Consider the following 15,357-nt stretch of genomic DNA (forward strand, 5'->3'; position numbering starts at 1 on the left):
TTTTCTGCACCTGCGGCACCATTCCCTCCTTTTGCACCAGGCGCTTCATTGTCCTCACTACCAGCGGCCTCACCACCAGGCGCTGTTTTAACCGTCTTTTCCAATACGGCATTACCAGTTTCATCTCTACCGTCGTCCCCAGCCGCAACCGCCTTTATTAATCCCATTCGCGTAGAAATCAACCCGCAACCCGCCTTCAGGCGCACCCTGTCATTTCCTCCATTATGCGTGTGCGTCAATACGTTCCCATCACCCTCAACGCAGCGGTTGTCCCTTGCAGCTCCAAAAACAGTGAGGCACCACAGCACGCAGAGGGCACACACCAGCAGCACACGGCCAGTCATCATCATCGCCATCGCTCCTGTCACTTGCGTGCAGCCTTCAGCACAAACTAACTCCCCGTCAACGCAGAGTGAAAGCAAAAGAGAAAAGAGAGACAAGTCACACAACCACCGCACAGTAACAAATGGGAGCACCCCAGCAGTGACAAACACACCATGAGGCAGTTGGAATCAGTGAAAGGGCAAAAAAGGCAAATACACAGCCATGCAGTAATTAAACAGAAAAAAAAAAAACAAGAAAAACAAAACAATTAAAAACAAAAGTAAAAAAGCAACAAAAATTTTTAATAAAAGAAGCTGCACCGAATGGCTCCAGTGTGCATGCATCCACACGCAAACAGTTGTGTGCGTGTCGTGCATATGAGTGTGTCTGGGATGCGTTCAACGTGACGGATACAGGAGGCAACAAAATGGAGCACACAGCAGGGCAGCGGAAGCAAATGAAGCAAAACACAATCATTACTTTCTCGTATTTATTTACATTGGAACACAGTAGACGCATACAAATCTCCGTGGTTGAGTGCTGGCACGCACAGCCCGCATACACCTCTTCAGCCCACAGTGGTATATGCCAGCGCGGATACGGCAAGCAGCAGCGGGGCACACACCCACGCAGAGCTTCTGAGGCTGCCGTCCATTTCGCGAAGACGTGACGGTGCGCGGGTGGTCGTAATACTTGGTGCCTCGGTGGTGGTTGTGGTCGTCGTCGTTGTTCTAGTGGTTGTCGTGGTGGTCGTTGTTGGTGCGGCGGCCTTCTTTTGTTCATTTGCAGTAACGGTATTCGTATGTTCTCTCTGTTCATTAGACTTCCCACCATCTTGACCCTGTGTATTATTGGAAGTATTTTGTGACTGTGGCGTTTTGCTTATTGTACCCGTTACCTGTGACTGTTCCTCCTTCCTTTCCTCCTCCTCTCTTGTCTGTGGCGAAGGATGAGCTGCATCAGGCGATTCCGTTTCCTGAGCTTGTTTCCCTGGCGAAGACGTCGTTGGACCGGAACCTTCTTCATCTTCATTAGCATCTGTCCCGCCCACTGACGGGCAGCAGCACAGGGCAAGCACCAACAGGGCGCACAGCAGACGGCACGTCGTCATCATCGTGAGTGTGGTCGTTCAGTGGTGTGGAGCTGATCTGCACAGTGAGGGACATGGAGAGCAACAGGGGAGACGAGAGGTGCGGCAGACACACACAGAGGACACACCACATGAGGAGAGGGCAGCAGCCAGGCATGCACCGTACGCCGCACACCACGCACGACACACTCCAATCCACGGCAGCAGGCACACACACACACAGCCCTGCCGCAGCACCAACACACACAGATGGAGGAGGGGGAAGTAAACAGGAGCGGCACACAAGGCTCCACCGCATGCACATACGGCGAGAGCGGTCCGTCGTGTCGGCACCCCTCACGGAGGGTACGCACACACACAAGAGGAGGTGCAGCGCACACAGCAACACAACAGCAAAGTAACAATGGAAAAAAAGAGATCCCCGCACACCACGTGGATTGTTGGCCCACGGGAAGTGCAGCCAACATTCATCAGAAAAATATGTATATATATGTATATATTTTTTTTACTGTTTGTTGTATGCTGTTAAAATAACGAGTGAGTAGCGCAAGGGCCTTCCGCAATAAAGTGGCAAGTATTCCCTCGCAAACGGCCGTCGTGCACGCTGGGGAGTCCAAAGAAGTCGCAGTCCTTATTCTCAACGACGGGGCATTACCGCAGTGGATGAAGCGGAGTCTCCCGTGGTCCGTCGGGGATCAGCGGCACGTGGCGTCTGTGATGTGGCGGTGGCGGAAGCGCCTGTTCTATCTCGAGTGTCCGCGTTTGTGCTTACTGCGTGTCTTGCCTGCTGGCGTGCTTGGAAACTTCGGGGGCGACCTGCGCTTCAGGCGCCTGTTAGGAAGACGGTGGCGCCATTGCGGCATGCAAAGTTGAGGCCCTCTCCCACTATCGGAACGCCAGGCCGAGCATGTTGGGCATGTGCCGTCATATTGTGGACGGAAAAGAAGACGCCGCAGATTGGGCGAGAGGACGTCAATCCGCCGCTCGCTGGTCGGAAAGGATTTGCGGCGCTCACGTCTGGAAGAGGTTCCGGCGGAAGCAGAGGCGGGCCGGTCTCCTCAGTGAAGAAAGGACGGCACCACCGACACAGGGTGTTACTTATGATATGCAGGGCGTGCGCTGGCCCGTCGAAGAGCGGGCGGGTGTCGCATCTGCGCGGTGCCGCCACTCGGGGCACGATGCCCGGGTCGTGCCAGGAATGGAGTTCCGCCACGCCGACAAGCGCCTGTCATGCGGTGTGCACGACTTCTTCTTCCTCGACTTCCTTCCAGTACAACCTCTTGACGGCGGCAAGGAAGTCCACGTGCCAGATTTTGATGCCTCATTGCTGCAGGGATTGTGCAATCGTGCCTTCTTCGTTAGCGGTCTTATTGCGTGGGATACCGCAGTGCGATGGGGTAAATATAAATTCTGCAGGGTGAACTCGCCTCACCAAGGAAAGCAGCATAACCCAAATCCCTTCAGCAACGCAGTCTCGCACGGCCATTGGGGCAACGCGGAGTGCCTCAATTGCCGAAAGAGAGTTTGTAGCAACCAGGACTCGTGTGGGCGATTGGGATGTTTCCAGACGAGGAGGTATGAGATGTCTAAAGCCATTTTCAGTGGCAGGTCACTCTGCTCTATATGAGTGTGCGAGTCTGCCAGCTGCTGCACGATGGACCTCCACAGGGAGATCATTTGTCTTTGTGGGGCCGTATAATGGTGCAGCGGATCCAGATGCGAGTTCAGCGAGGGATGAAGAACCGTCTGTCCATAATTTAACATTATAATCTTCTATAGAGGAGTAAAGGGATTTAAAAGCCGTGCGCTTGACACCTTCAGAGGCGTCGTTGGCAAAGCGTGGCTGATAAAATTCCACTTTATTGCAACCCACAGTGTCGCAGGGAATGATTCGATGTTGGGTAATAGGAGGAGCGTGATTGTGGTTGTGTGGTATCCAAATAGTGCCACATACGCGTTCTAATCCATTAATAACGGCATCTTTCGGAAGTGGGATTGATGTCGCCGTCCTCTTATGCATGGACAGCGGCATAGGTTCCGAGTACATAAGGGAGCGCAAATCCTCGTGATTATGGAAACGTGCATGGCGTTCGTGTTGTGTGGTTTCACGGAGCCAGAGTATCTTCCGGAGCGTGAGAAGATTGTCTTCCAAATAGACAGATGTGTCTTCCGTAGATGCGCTTAGGCCAAGGGATGTTGTACAACTGTTGCTGTACAGTGCTTCCGTATTATGGAGGCAGGTGTGGGCGAGGCATGGGACAATTGCATCACCACTATATAGTGACACACCATGGACGTATCCAATCGAAAAGGATCGCATGGTGTGATGGGACGCACCAGCCTGTGCGACCAGTCGCAATTGGTAACGGCGTGGCATGGACTGCTTTGCAGCGGTGGAAGCGTGCGTACGAAAATTAAGAAGTTGTTCAACCGTGGTGTCCAGCAAGCGCACTGGGCGGGACTGAATACGTAGTTTCCCGCTACCAAGATGGAGATCGACCATGTCCTTGTCAGACCGTGTGTGAAGAGATGTGGAATAGAGCGGCTTCGCTCTTATCAACGTTGATTTTTGGGTTGTGCTCGGCAGCCCATGTCGTTGTAAGTGACAGGGCGGGTTGCATTGCCGCAGCACATGCATGGATGCCCGCACCTGAGGCAACTAGTGTGAGGTCGTCAGCGTACATGAGTGCGGAGGCAGAATAGCTGTTCTCCAGGCGGTGCAGCACATCATCCACACAGTGGAGGAAGAGTTGGGGTCCCGGGACGCTGCCTTGCGGTGCTCCGGCTGAGGCGAGTTGTTTCCGGGAGTGCTGTTCGCGAGTGCATACCCTAACATAGCGGCCCGCAGGTAGTTCTGCAGCCAGCGTTCGGGTTTGGGGCCAAGGCGCTGAAGTCTGTCAAGCATGCCGAATAACTTCCCATGGTCAACGGTGTCGACCGCAGTCGAAAAATCAATCAAGGCTACGAGCGAGCGATGGTGACGAGGATGCCGTGTGGGGGCGCCGCCTCCAGGGCGCTCATACTCCACAGTGCTGAACTTATTCAATCCACGGGCGATTTCGCCAATAAAGAGTGTCACCACGTCCGATGTTGAACGCGAAGGTGTGAACCCGAATTCACGTGGGTGGTGCGGCAATAACGCTGACAGACGGCGATGAATCATTCCTTCGGTTAATTTTAGTAAAACAGAGAGTAGCGTGATAGGTCTGTAACTCTCTGGGCGGAATGGCCCTTCCCAGGTTCGGGAATGGGAATAGTGTCCACCGTATTCCAGGAGCCGGGCAGGCTGCCATTTGCGAGGAGTTGTGGATCATCGTTCTAAGAGTGCCACGTGCGACGGGCCCGAGATGGTGCAGGAACTCATTCAACATTTTGTCGTGGCCAGGGGCTGAGCCAAGCAAAGAGTCGCAGATGGTCACGTCAAGTTCATACGGCGTGAGAGGCCGATCCATTTCCCAGTAACCAGGGGGCAAGGGAGTGCGGCAGCAGCAGCAGCAGTATAGGGTAATGTGGCACGTGAGACCCGCACAAAATGATGGACGAGCAGATTTGCCTGTTGCCGAGGTAGAGCACAGACGCGGTCCGAGGATCAGTTCGGAGCACAACCGATTCCAGGGGATGAGGGTGCGGCGCCGCCATGCCGCGAAGATATCGCCAGCTTGGGCTGGGTGAGGCTCCAATTTTTTCGCGCGGTCTTCCAAAAGCATAGTGAATTCACGGCGTAAGGCTTGATTTTATTCCACCACTTTTTGGATGAATTCGGCTCGAAGCAGGCTGTCTCCTGGTGAGGCGATGTGTGTGCTTTGTGTGATGCTTCTGCGACGGACTCGGCTTGTTCCATTTTGTTTGTCCAGATTGTTTTGGGCTGTCACGGCTGCCGCGCGGGATATGGCGCTCAGCTGCTCGTACGATACCACTGCGAATGTCCAACCATGTGGACGCGGTGGCAGGGTGTGTTTCACACGAGGTAAAAGCAGGCCAATCCGCCTTACGCATGGCAGAGGTGGCTTTCTCCCGCCGAGGCAGCGTGTTGGCTATTCGCGGAATGGCATCATCCATCCCTACCGAGTAAGATATTAAGCAGTGGTTCGAATCCATGTAGGGGGTTGATTGCCAGTGGGTGACACGTTGTACGCGATACGCAGCCACTTCAGGGGACGAGACATTACGATTTGTGCTCCGTGTTGCCTGCGCCGGGTCATTTGCCAGCCCGAAATCATGTCAATTAGAGTAGAGGACAAATCCTCTCCTCCAGTCGTTGAGGGTAGGTGTCTGTCTCAGAGTCCATGATGTAAATTCAGTTCACCCGCGATAATCGCTGCGGGGCCTAAGCGACGAATGGCAATAATAAACGAAGAGCTCTGAACGGTTGCTGTGGGAGGGTTGTAGAGATTCACCACGCAGATGCTGGGGCAGCCTGGTGGAAATACACGGACAGCAATGGTCTCCAGGAGGTCTGTGCCAGGGAGCGTCAGGCGCTCGCACGGCAGAGAGTGGCGCACCAGAGTGGCAACGCCACCAGCGCGCCCAGTGCGGGCCTGAAGGTAGTTATTATGGCCATATAGTTTTGCCGCTGTGGCACTTCGAGTATTTGTTTTCTGGAGAAGAACGATGACAGGTGGATGCTGCTCCAGTCGCACAGCAGATGCATTCTTTTTTACGGACGAGAGGTCTGCAATGTTAAGCTGCCAAATAGTGATGAAGCCATCCTCCTCGGTGCCAGGGTTCTTGTGGACGTCACCGCCACGGGTGATATCAACGGAGTGACCGCAGCGAAACGGTCGTGCAGTTTTGTCCGACAGTCTGCAGGCAGACCGCTTCACCTCCCCACACCGGGCATGGCGTGGAACCTTCTCGAGGGGTGAAGTTGTCTTGGTCTCCGTCGTGCTCGCAGCAACGCCCTGCTGCGGAGTTCCTATACGCAACGAGAGCCCCAGCACCGCGACAAGGTGCGACTTCATCGCTGGGGCTTACCGAATGTTGTCAAGGACATCATTTTAATTCTTTTTCCTTTTTTTTTTTTTGCTGCTTGTGTTTTATTGGAATAATAATTATTTCTGTGTTTTACCAATGGCTGTTTAACTGCTCTACACATCATTATGAGTGACGTGTTTCTCCATCTTGTTTTCTTTTTTGTCCGGTCGCTGTGCCGGCCTCACTGCTGTGCGTCCCACGGACTGCACGCACGAGGAGTGAAGGAACACGCCGGATGCCGCAATGAAGTGTGAGGGATGTTGTGTGGGCTGGTGGAGCAGCAGGATCTTTTTTTTTCTCATATTATTTTCTGCTATTTTTGCGGGGAAGATGTATACACAAACATACGGTCGTCTATATTGTGCTGCATGGCACATGAAATAAAATTGAAATCTATTTTCTTCATCCTTTCCGGGAGTCTTGCCGGACTATTAACTCAGTTTTTATTTTTTTTTATTATTTCTGATTTGCAGGGTGTGTGTGTTTTTTGCCCCTTTTACTGGTTCCACCTGCCCCATGGTGTGTGCTGCCATTTGTGACTGTGGCGTGACTTTGTGTGGTGTAACGGCCGTGTCTTTGCTTTTGCTCTGCGTTGACGGGGAGTTAGTTTGTGCTGAAGGCTACACGCAAGTGACAGGAGTGATGGCGATGATGATGACTGGCCGTGTGCTGCTGGTGTGTGCCCTCTGCGTGCTGTGGTACGGTGGTGCGGCGCTAGCGGCCGATGATTTTATCACTAGCAGAAATGATGGGATCGGCGATATGGTCTTAACATGGTATCAGCCAACCAAGGACGATTGCGAGAGGAAAAATATGAATGATGGGAAGCTGGATAAGACAGCGTTTAAGAGCTGTGTGCATGCTGCAATGAAGACGGTTTGTTACGATTATTATAATGAGACGCCGACTGAATTTCGTGACTCTAAATCCGTGGAGATTTGCAACAATTACACTGGGGATACAGAGGAGACTATCGATACCTCAACACCGCTAACCGAACCGTCGCATGATGCGGAAAAACCGGTGGCAACACCAACTCCAGAAACCTCAAAGTTCGAAGCAGCAGAAATGGGATCGCCACCGGGAGTACCAGCGGGTGATTCACCAGCAAATCCAACAGAAGGGCCACAATGAACCTCACCTGCCACCGATACCGCAAATAATGAAGCTGAAAAGGACGGTAAAGAGGTGATGCCGAATAATGCACCGGAATCCAATGCCACAAGGAAAGAAGAAGAAGGTGAAAAAAAGCACAGTAATACGAAGACAACACCAGTCGACGCCGAGGCAAAGAAAAATATCACGACTGCAGACAGTGACAGTGACGGCAGCACCGCGGTCTCCCACACCACCTCCCCTCTTTTGCTTCTTCTTGTTGCGTGTGCGGCTGCTGCTGCGGTGGTGGCCGCGTGAGAGTGAGGGAGAGAGAGCCGTGCACCGCCCGCACACACACTCGTCCTTCTCTCTCTCTGTGTGTGTGTCCCCTTGCATGGACTCTCGCCCTCACCTCACCCCACGAGGCACACACATAATGTGCCCATTGTATATATTGCATGCACACCCATGCAGGCCCGTTGGTGCTCTCTTTTGCACGACACGCACCGCTGCCGTCCTGCCTGGCTGCATGGGCGGAGCACCGTAACTGTTTCTGTTTTGTTTTTATTGCATTGAGTGGGCGACCTCTCTCTCTCTCCCTGTGTGTGTGTTTTGGTTTACGGGAGCAATGAGAGTGTGTGCGCTGGTCGTCCCACGCTTTGTTTTGTTTTTTTGTAAATTTTTTTTTTTCTTATTGTTTTACTTGTGTTGTGGTTGAGTGCACCCTTTCCACGCCTTTTTCATCGGTGGATTGCTTTGGCTCTGGACGCCTAAAATTGTTTTTTTGTATACTTATATTGTTTCTTTCTTATTGAGAGAGTGTCAGCCTCTTGTATCCTTGTCACGCCACCAAGTTTTTTTCTTTGACATACGTCATGCGTCAGTTGATCGATGTTACTCTGTGACCTGCGGCGCTGCTGGTGTTGCTTGTGATGATTTCTGCGACGTGATTTGTCGGCGGGTGTCTTGCTGTCAGCCTGACGTGTCCTTCGTTCCTTGACGATTTGTTGCGTACCGACGGTGCGTGGGCGTCTCTGGTGATAGTGGGGGACGCGTGTCTCAGAGCGCAGGATGCGTCGCGGGTGTGCAGAGTCGTTTGTGAGGACCGATTGGTGACCATCCGCATCCAGGCGTCATCAACGGACTGTGAGGACAGCATAAGGCACTGCGGCTTCTTTTGGTGTTGCACAAAGAATTTATTGGATGGTGCGTTTGTTTTCAATCTTTTGCAGCTTTTGTGGGAGAAGGTGGGAGGTTGATGGCATGAGGACTGAATTCATTTGAGTGGCTGCGTTCCGTTGGGTTGCGGCCAGTCGTGACACTCTTTTGGGGTTTGGCAGCTTGTCTCTTTTGTTTACTTCCCACCGCAGCACGTGGACAACACTGATCCGAAGAACATTTGTTTGACCGCGTGTGAGCTGCTGCCGTGCGTGGCGCATGGACTATGTGATTGTGTGAGGAGGTGCATTGGAGTGACGAATACTTCTGTTTGGCGTGTCGCGGTGTGTCGGAATGATGTTCGGATGACATGTGAGGGTGTTGTTTGTGATTTGTGTGTCTTCTCTGGTGGAGCCGACATGTGTGCGGGGATTGTGGCATTGCTGGCTGACAGCTCCACGTCACTTTTCAGCATTCCTGGATGTGCTGAGGAATGACGGCTGGCGACCAGCGTGTTGGTGCTGCTGCTGGGAATAAGTGCATCGGGAATGGACCATTTTCTCTTTTCCGTGCTGGAGCCGATGAACTGGCACGAGGGCACCGGCTGCAGGCTGCCTGCCAGCACGTGTGAGCAGCGGATCCATGCACGCACCGACGCTCATCGCAAGAGCGTGTGCGATCACAGTGGCCTTTTGTGGTGTGCTTTTGTGGACGTCAGCCCACCGAAGAATGTGTGAAGCAAACGGCTGACTGCACACGAGGAAAATAAGTGCGTGCACTGTGCCGTGTTTCAGCGTCGATGGCAGAGCGGCAGGAAGCCCGTGCTGGCAACTGAGATCATTGCGTCGCGAGGGATGTCGGTGTTGATTTTGGGTCGTCGAGGGTGAAATGATTTTGCTGCTGCCCGTGTGTGTGGCCACTCCGGCAGAGAGCGGACACAAAAGGGAGGGATGCAGGCGCTGCGTGTGTGTGTGTGTGTGCAGGTGCCATGCAACAACGTCACAACAAACATGCTGCGACTCGGTGACCCTCACATCGTTGTGGTCCTCACGAACAGCCGAGGCACGGCCCACACCGATGCACTTAGTGGACGGAGTGAGGCATCTTTTGAGGCGCTGCAGGGAACAGGATGTGTTGACGCAGCCACGACGTGCATGGAGTGTCACGATGGCACAGTCAGCAGTGGCTGGTGGAATATTTACTTCTCGGAGGCAATACAGAGAGAGAGAGAGAGAGAGAGCTTCTCCTGCTGCTGGCGTCGTTGCTGTCTTTTGTGGCCTCCCATGCCGATTATTGTCTGTCCGCTGATCATGGGTGGCATGCCTCCACTAGTGGCGTCGTCTGCAGGCATTTCACGGCACCAGTGAAACACACATCACATCGCATGCTTTGGCTGTGGATGTGGTTTCGTGAATGCAGCCGGCATTATTTTGCCCGACTCCTTTTCACTGCTTTGCGACGAATAGATGCGTCCCCGCCCGAGTCATTCACTGCAGCTCCGTGTGTTGTACTGCCAGCACAAGACTCTCTTGTTGTCTGACGCCTGGCTGACAGTCAAACACCACTGCGTTGGGACATGCAAGGATGTGGACTGCCGCTCACGGTGTTGGGCACCGCTGTTTGGATGCGGCGGCCACACGAGCGGATGTATTGTGGCACAATCAAATGCGTGAAATAAGCGCAATCACAGCGGCTGCAATAATATCAGCGGTGTGGCACTACGGAATGTGTGAGGGGGTGATGCATGATGAATCACAGTGGGCGGCATGCGAGGGAAGTGCACCGCGACGGAGCGTCATCCCGCCCTCAGCCTGCAGGGGAATGTACACCCACAAAATATAAGGCCGAGACGCCACCAAACACACATGCCCTTCCATGCACCAATAAATAGGAGCGAAGGTGCGCTCTGGTGTGTGGGACTCCACTCACATATTTTCATTTCCACCGCAATAAACGGTGAGGAATCAGGTGCCACAGCAACGAAAGGAAAAACAAACATCTATTGCAGCACTTTACCAGCGAAAGGCAGGAACAACACAAACCGAATTATTGGCTGCACCAACACAAGAAACATTCACAAAAGGAAAGAAAATAATTGTGCACCCTGCAGAAATCCCCAACACACGATGCAGGCATGAAGGTTTGCCCTCTGCAAAAAAACAAAACAACGCATGCAGGCATCTGCCAACATTCAAACAGAAACACAAATAAATGGTTGTCTGCATTATGCCGTTCCATCCGCTTATTTTTGCGTGTGCTGCTGCTGCGATGTTTGCCGGGCCTGTATGAAGTGGTGTGCGCTGAATATGAAGGAGGGCCAAAGGCAACTGAATTGTTTTTGTGATGGATGTTGGCTGCACTTCCCGTGGACCAACAATCCGCGTGGTGTGCGGGGATCTCTCCTTTTTTAATTGTTACTTTGCTTTTGTGTTGCTGTGGGCGCTGCACCTCCTCTTGTGTGTGTGCGTACCCTCCGTGAGGGGTGCCGACACGACGGACCGCTCTCGCCGTATGTGCATGCGGTGGAGCCTTGTGTGCCGCTCCTGTTTACTTCCCCCTCCTCCATCTGTGTGTTGTTGTTGCGGCAGGGCTGTGTGTGTGTGTGCCTGTTGCCGTGGATTGGAGTGTGTGTCGTGCGTGGTGTGCGGCGTACGGTGCATGCCTGGCTGCTGCCCTCTCCTCATGTGGTGTGCCCTCTGTGTGTGTGTCTGCCGCACCTCTCGTCTCCCCTGTTGCTCTCCATGTCCCTCACTGTGCAGATCAGCTCCACACCACTGAACGACCACACTCACGATGATGACGTGCCGTCTGCTGTGCGCCCTGTTGGTGCTCGCCCTGTGCTGCTGCCCCTCCGTGTGCACGGCAGAGGAAGAAGATAACCGCAGTACGGACTCCGATACGCAAAAGGGTGTAGGTGGGACGAACGGTAAGCAAAATGGAACAAATGGGAGCCCAGAACTAAGGACCAAAGAGTCCGTGGATGAAGGTGAGAGCGGTACGCAAGTCATAGAAGGCAGACTCACCGATGTGATCTCCAACAGTGATGGTGCGTCCGGTGAGCCAGGGAAACCAAGCGCTGTGGATCAATCCGCAAAAAAAACAAAATTGGAGGTTCCTGTGGGAAAAACGACGACCACGACGACAACCACAACGACCACAACTACAACAATGGCACCAACTACTACAACAACAACCACTGCGCCGGATGCACCAAGCACTACGACTACAAAGGTGCCAACCACGACGACCACCCACACACCGTCACGTCTGCGCGAAATCGACGGCAGCCTCAGCAGCTCTGCGTGGGTGTGTGCCCCGCTGCTGCTCGCCGTATCCGCGCTGGCGTACACCACTGTGGGCTGAAGAGGTGTGTATGAGGGCTGTGCGTGTCAGCACTCAACCGCGGAGATTTGTGCGCGTCCACTGTGGTCCGATGTAAATAAATAAGAGAAAATAATGATTGTGTTTTGCTTCATTTGCTTCTGCTGCCATGCTGTGTGGTCTATGTTGTTGCTTCCTGTATCCGTCACGTTGAACGCATCCCAGACACACTCATATGCACTACACGCACACAACTGTTTGCGTGGACGCATTTTTGTGTGTGGATGCATGCACAATGGAGCCATACTGTGCAGCTGTTTGTTTTGTGTGTTTTTACATTTTTTACTTTATAGCTGCTTGTTTACCTGTGTTTTGTTTTTAATTGCTTTGCGTGTTTTATCTGTTTACTTGCTGCGGGGCGTTGTGTGTATTTTTGCCCTTTCACTGATTTCAACTGCCTCATGGTGTGTGCTTTGCTGCTTCTGGGCTGCTGCCGTTTGTGACTGTGCGCTTGCTGTGCGTGGTGTAGTGGTCGTGTCTTTCTTTTTTTGCATTCACTCTGCGTTGACGGGGAGTTAGTTTGTGCTGAAGGCTGCACGCAAGTGACAGGAGTGATGGCGATGATGACTGGCCGTGTGCTGCTGGTGTGTGCCCTCTTCGTGCTGTGGTGCGCTGCCGGTGGAGGCGGTGCCGAAATGAACGAGGAAGAAACGGCGGGTCTTGGGAGTGCTGAACATCTGCCGGAATCAGAAGCACCTGAAAAGTCCCCAGAAGGCACGCAAGACTTAAAAGGCGCAGTGCCAGGTGTTGTAGAGACAGCAGTACCTTCCACAACCACAAGGAAAGATGAAGAAGAAGATGATGATGATGATAAAGGGACGGAAGATGAAGAAGAAAAACCAATAGGAAAGCAGGGTGTTAAAGGAGGAAAAGCTGCACCAGAGCCAGGTTCCAGGGAAAATAATATAAGTGGGAGTGATCAGGAAAATCACCAGTCAATTGCACCTGCAGGGGACATTTCTCATTCCGACAGTCAGGAATCAAATGCCATTCCCACGCAAACGAAGATAGAAAAAAAAAATGAGACTGACGAAAATACACCTGCAGTAGAGAAAGCACTCACAACAGGTAACGGAGAGCACACACTGCCTGGGGGAATTGCGGGAGGAAATCCTCCACCACCTCCAGAAGACAGTGTTGACTCCCGCGAAAAGTATGGCGAAGACGCCACGAGTGGAGGTAAAAAAAAAGTTTTTTCGCCTTAGACCGCGGCCACACCACAAAGCCACCGAAACAAAGGCTCAGAAGGGACTGGGGAAGACACAAAAGCAACGACAGTAACCGCCAACACAACTGATACGACGAATACACAAAACAGTGACGGCAGCACCGCGGTCTCCCACACCACCTCCCCTCTTTTGCTTCTTCTTGTTGTTGCGTGTGCGGCTGCTGCTGCGGTGGTGGCCGCGTGAGAGTGAGGGAGAGAGAGCCGTGCACCGCCCGCACACACACTCGTCCTTCTCTCTCTCTGTGTGTGTGTCCCCTTGCATGGACTCTCGCCCTCACCTCACCCCACGAGGCACACACATAATGTGCCCATTGTATATATTGCATGCACACCCATGCAGGCCCGTTGGTGCTCTCTTTTGCACGACACGCACTGCTGCCGTCCTGCCTGGCTGCATGGGCGGAGCACCGTAACTGTTTCTGTTTTGTTTCCATTGCATTGAGTGGGCGACCTCTCTCTCTCCCTGTGTGTGTGTTTTGCTTTACGGGAGCAATGAGAGTGTGTGCGCTGGTCGTCCCACGCTTCGGCTTTTTGTTTTGTTTTTTTGTTTTGCTTGTGTTGTGGTTGAGTGCACCCATTACCCCTTTTTCTAGGAGCTTGTGAAAAGAATGATCATGGGATAGCTGGCTAACTTAATTAATGTATGTTTATATCCTGATAAATGAAGGCATTCTCTATGATACTCTCTACCGTATGAATCTTTTGGGAAGAACGCGACTTTGTAGGGGCAGGGAGCCGATAGAGGCCAGATAATATTTGTTTTTATTTTTTACAGACAAATGTAAGTTTCAGGAAATGGCATTGGTTCCCTACACACACTCCGAGTGGTGTGATATTGGCGCCCGTCTCTGGGACATGGTGTGCCAATGTGGCGAGACCCAGGTGCAGATGACGTTCATTAATGGTAACCAGATGTCGGACGAGACGTTAACGGTGGCCGCATCATCGACAGGCTTATGCTTGTTCCATGGACCCATCTCTAAAGCATGGCAGGATTCTACTCCTATTGGACATATTGCAAATCTACGGGCGCCTCAGATCCCTAATTTAGAGACACAAGCGCTCCTGCCCGCTATGGGGGCAGCCCGGGAGTTGGGGCACCAACAAGGGCTCATCACTGCTGAAAGGAAGCGCCTGAATATTGATTACGCAAACGCCGTTGCGGACGTGCAGAATCGGAATGATCAGCTTAACTCGCAGGTTGAGGAGGCGCATATTAACCTATCGGTGAGGGAATCCAATATCGCCGGGGCCGGCGACCATGTCCTAGAACCACAACAGCAGTTGGAGGCCGCTCACGCCCAATTACGGGAGCGCGAATTCAACTTGGGAAGGCTCACGGGTCAACTCCAGGAACGGGAGGCACGCCATAATGCACAACAACCCGCGCGGGATGCGGAGACGGCGGGGCGGGACGAGGCCCCGCTACTCGACACGTTGCCAACGATGGCGTATCTACACTACCGCATCAAACGGATATCTTGATGGCTGGAGGCGTGTCTAGCAGCGCGGCCCGACACAGTTCGGCGGCTTACAGACTCCCTCACGGCAATGTTGGGAGACCACATTTCCACCCATCCACGCCGTTGCCTTCCCGCACTTCTCCCCTGGAAGCCCAATCACCTATGGAAGAGGACCGCAGTTTCTGCGCATTCGACGTCACCATGTGGCCCACGCGTATATGGAATGAGGGAACTTCCGGAGTCGTTTTCGACCTCCGGTGCGCATACCAATGCTGGCAACAGGAGGACGAGCAGGTTAAACTTGCCTTTGACAATTTGGTCGAGTGGATCGGCGTGCTGGAAGGCGGGCAGGAATCCCACCGATCGCTTCATGAATTTGGGGAGGTCCCTGCTGAATACATTCCGGATGCAGCTCACGATGGCATCCGATCCCGGCATCCGGCACTCCAAACTGCGCGCCCGTCTTTACACCGCTGTTCACCAGACGGACACCTTCGCGAGGGCAGTCCAGCCTCTCGTCGATCGGCGAGAAACTCAACGCACTTTGCGATGACAACGTTGTCACACCTATGGACACGAGGCATCTAAATGCAATGTGCGCCCCAGAGGGAATTACTCACAATACAGGCGCCCATCAAAAAACG

General features: G+C 53.0%; 3 protein-coding genes and 2 pseudogenes across 3 annotated transcripts, besides 16 other annotated features; 3 read left to right on the plus strand and 2 right to left on the minus strand.

Moving 5' to 3' along the window:
• Positions 1-356, minus strand: Tc00.1047053506761.11 (mucin-associated surface protein (MASP), putative; the record flags this gene model as incomplete). The annotated part of the gene is made up of 1 exon (XM_803157.1): positions 1-356. A coding segment is annotated over one exon (356 nt), but the record flags the coding sequence as incomplete, so codon positions are not given.
• Positions 1-2,111: a sequence feature (heterozygous, non-Esmeraldo-like haplotype).
• Positions 558-622: a sequence feature (A-rich).
• Positions 893-1,438, minus strand: Tc00.1047053506761.19 (mucin TcMUCII, putative; the record flags this gene model as incomplete). The annotated part of the gene is made up of 1 exon (XM_803156.1): positions 893-1,438. One exon carries the CDS (start codon positions 1,436-1,438, stop codon positions 893-895), a length of 546 nt encoding a protein of 181 aa, XP_808249.1.
• Positions 1,029-1,083: a microsatellite.
• Positions 2,112-6,365: a sequence feature (areas not merged during assembly with more than two copies in the genome that could not be assigned to a particular haplotype).
• Positions 2,706-6,156: a mobile genetic element.
• Positions 6,366-7,076: a sequence feature (haploid, Esmeraldo-like haplotype).
• Positions 6,829-6,850: a sequence feature (AT_rich).
• Positions 7,031-7,801, plus strand: Tc00.1047053506761.40 (annotated as a pseudogene).
• Positions 7,077-7,963: a sequence feature (heterozygous, Esmeraldo-like haplotype).
• Positions 7,964-12,247: a sequence feature (areas not merged during assembly with more than two copies in the genome that could not be assigned to a particular haplotype).
• Positions 9,860-9,881: a microsatellite.
• Positions 11,435-12,004, plus strand: Tc00.1047053506761.47 (mucin TcMUCII, putative; the record flags this gene model as incomplete). Its single annotated transcript, XM_803155.1, has 1 exon — positions 11,435-12,004. One exon carries the CDS (start codon positions 11,435-11,437, stop codon positions 12,002-12,004), a length of 570 nt encoding a protein of 189 aa, XP_808248.1.
• Positions 11,767-11,835: a microsatellite.
• Positions 12,248-12,974: a sequence feature (haploid, Esmeraldo-like haplotype).
• On the plus strand, positions 12,577-13,434 carry Tc00.1047053506761.54 (annotated as a pseudogene).
• Positions 12,806-12,861: a sequence feature (GA-rich).
• Positions 12,975-15,357: a sequence feature (heterozygous, non-Esmeraldo-like haplotype).
• Positions 13,842-14,019: a mobile genetic element.
• Positions 13,842-15,357: a mobile genetic element.

The sequence above is a fragment of the Trypanosoma cruzi genome, genomic scaffold (assembly GCF_000209065.1).
Source record: "Trypanosoma cruzi strain CL Brener 1047053516725 genomic scaffold, whole genome shotgun sequence".
Taxonomy (NCBI): Eukaryota; Euglenozoa; class Kinetoplastea; order Trypanosomatida; family Trypanosomatidae; genus Trypanosoma; species Trypanosoma cruzi.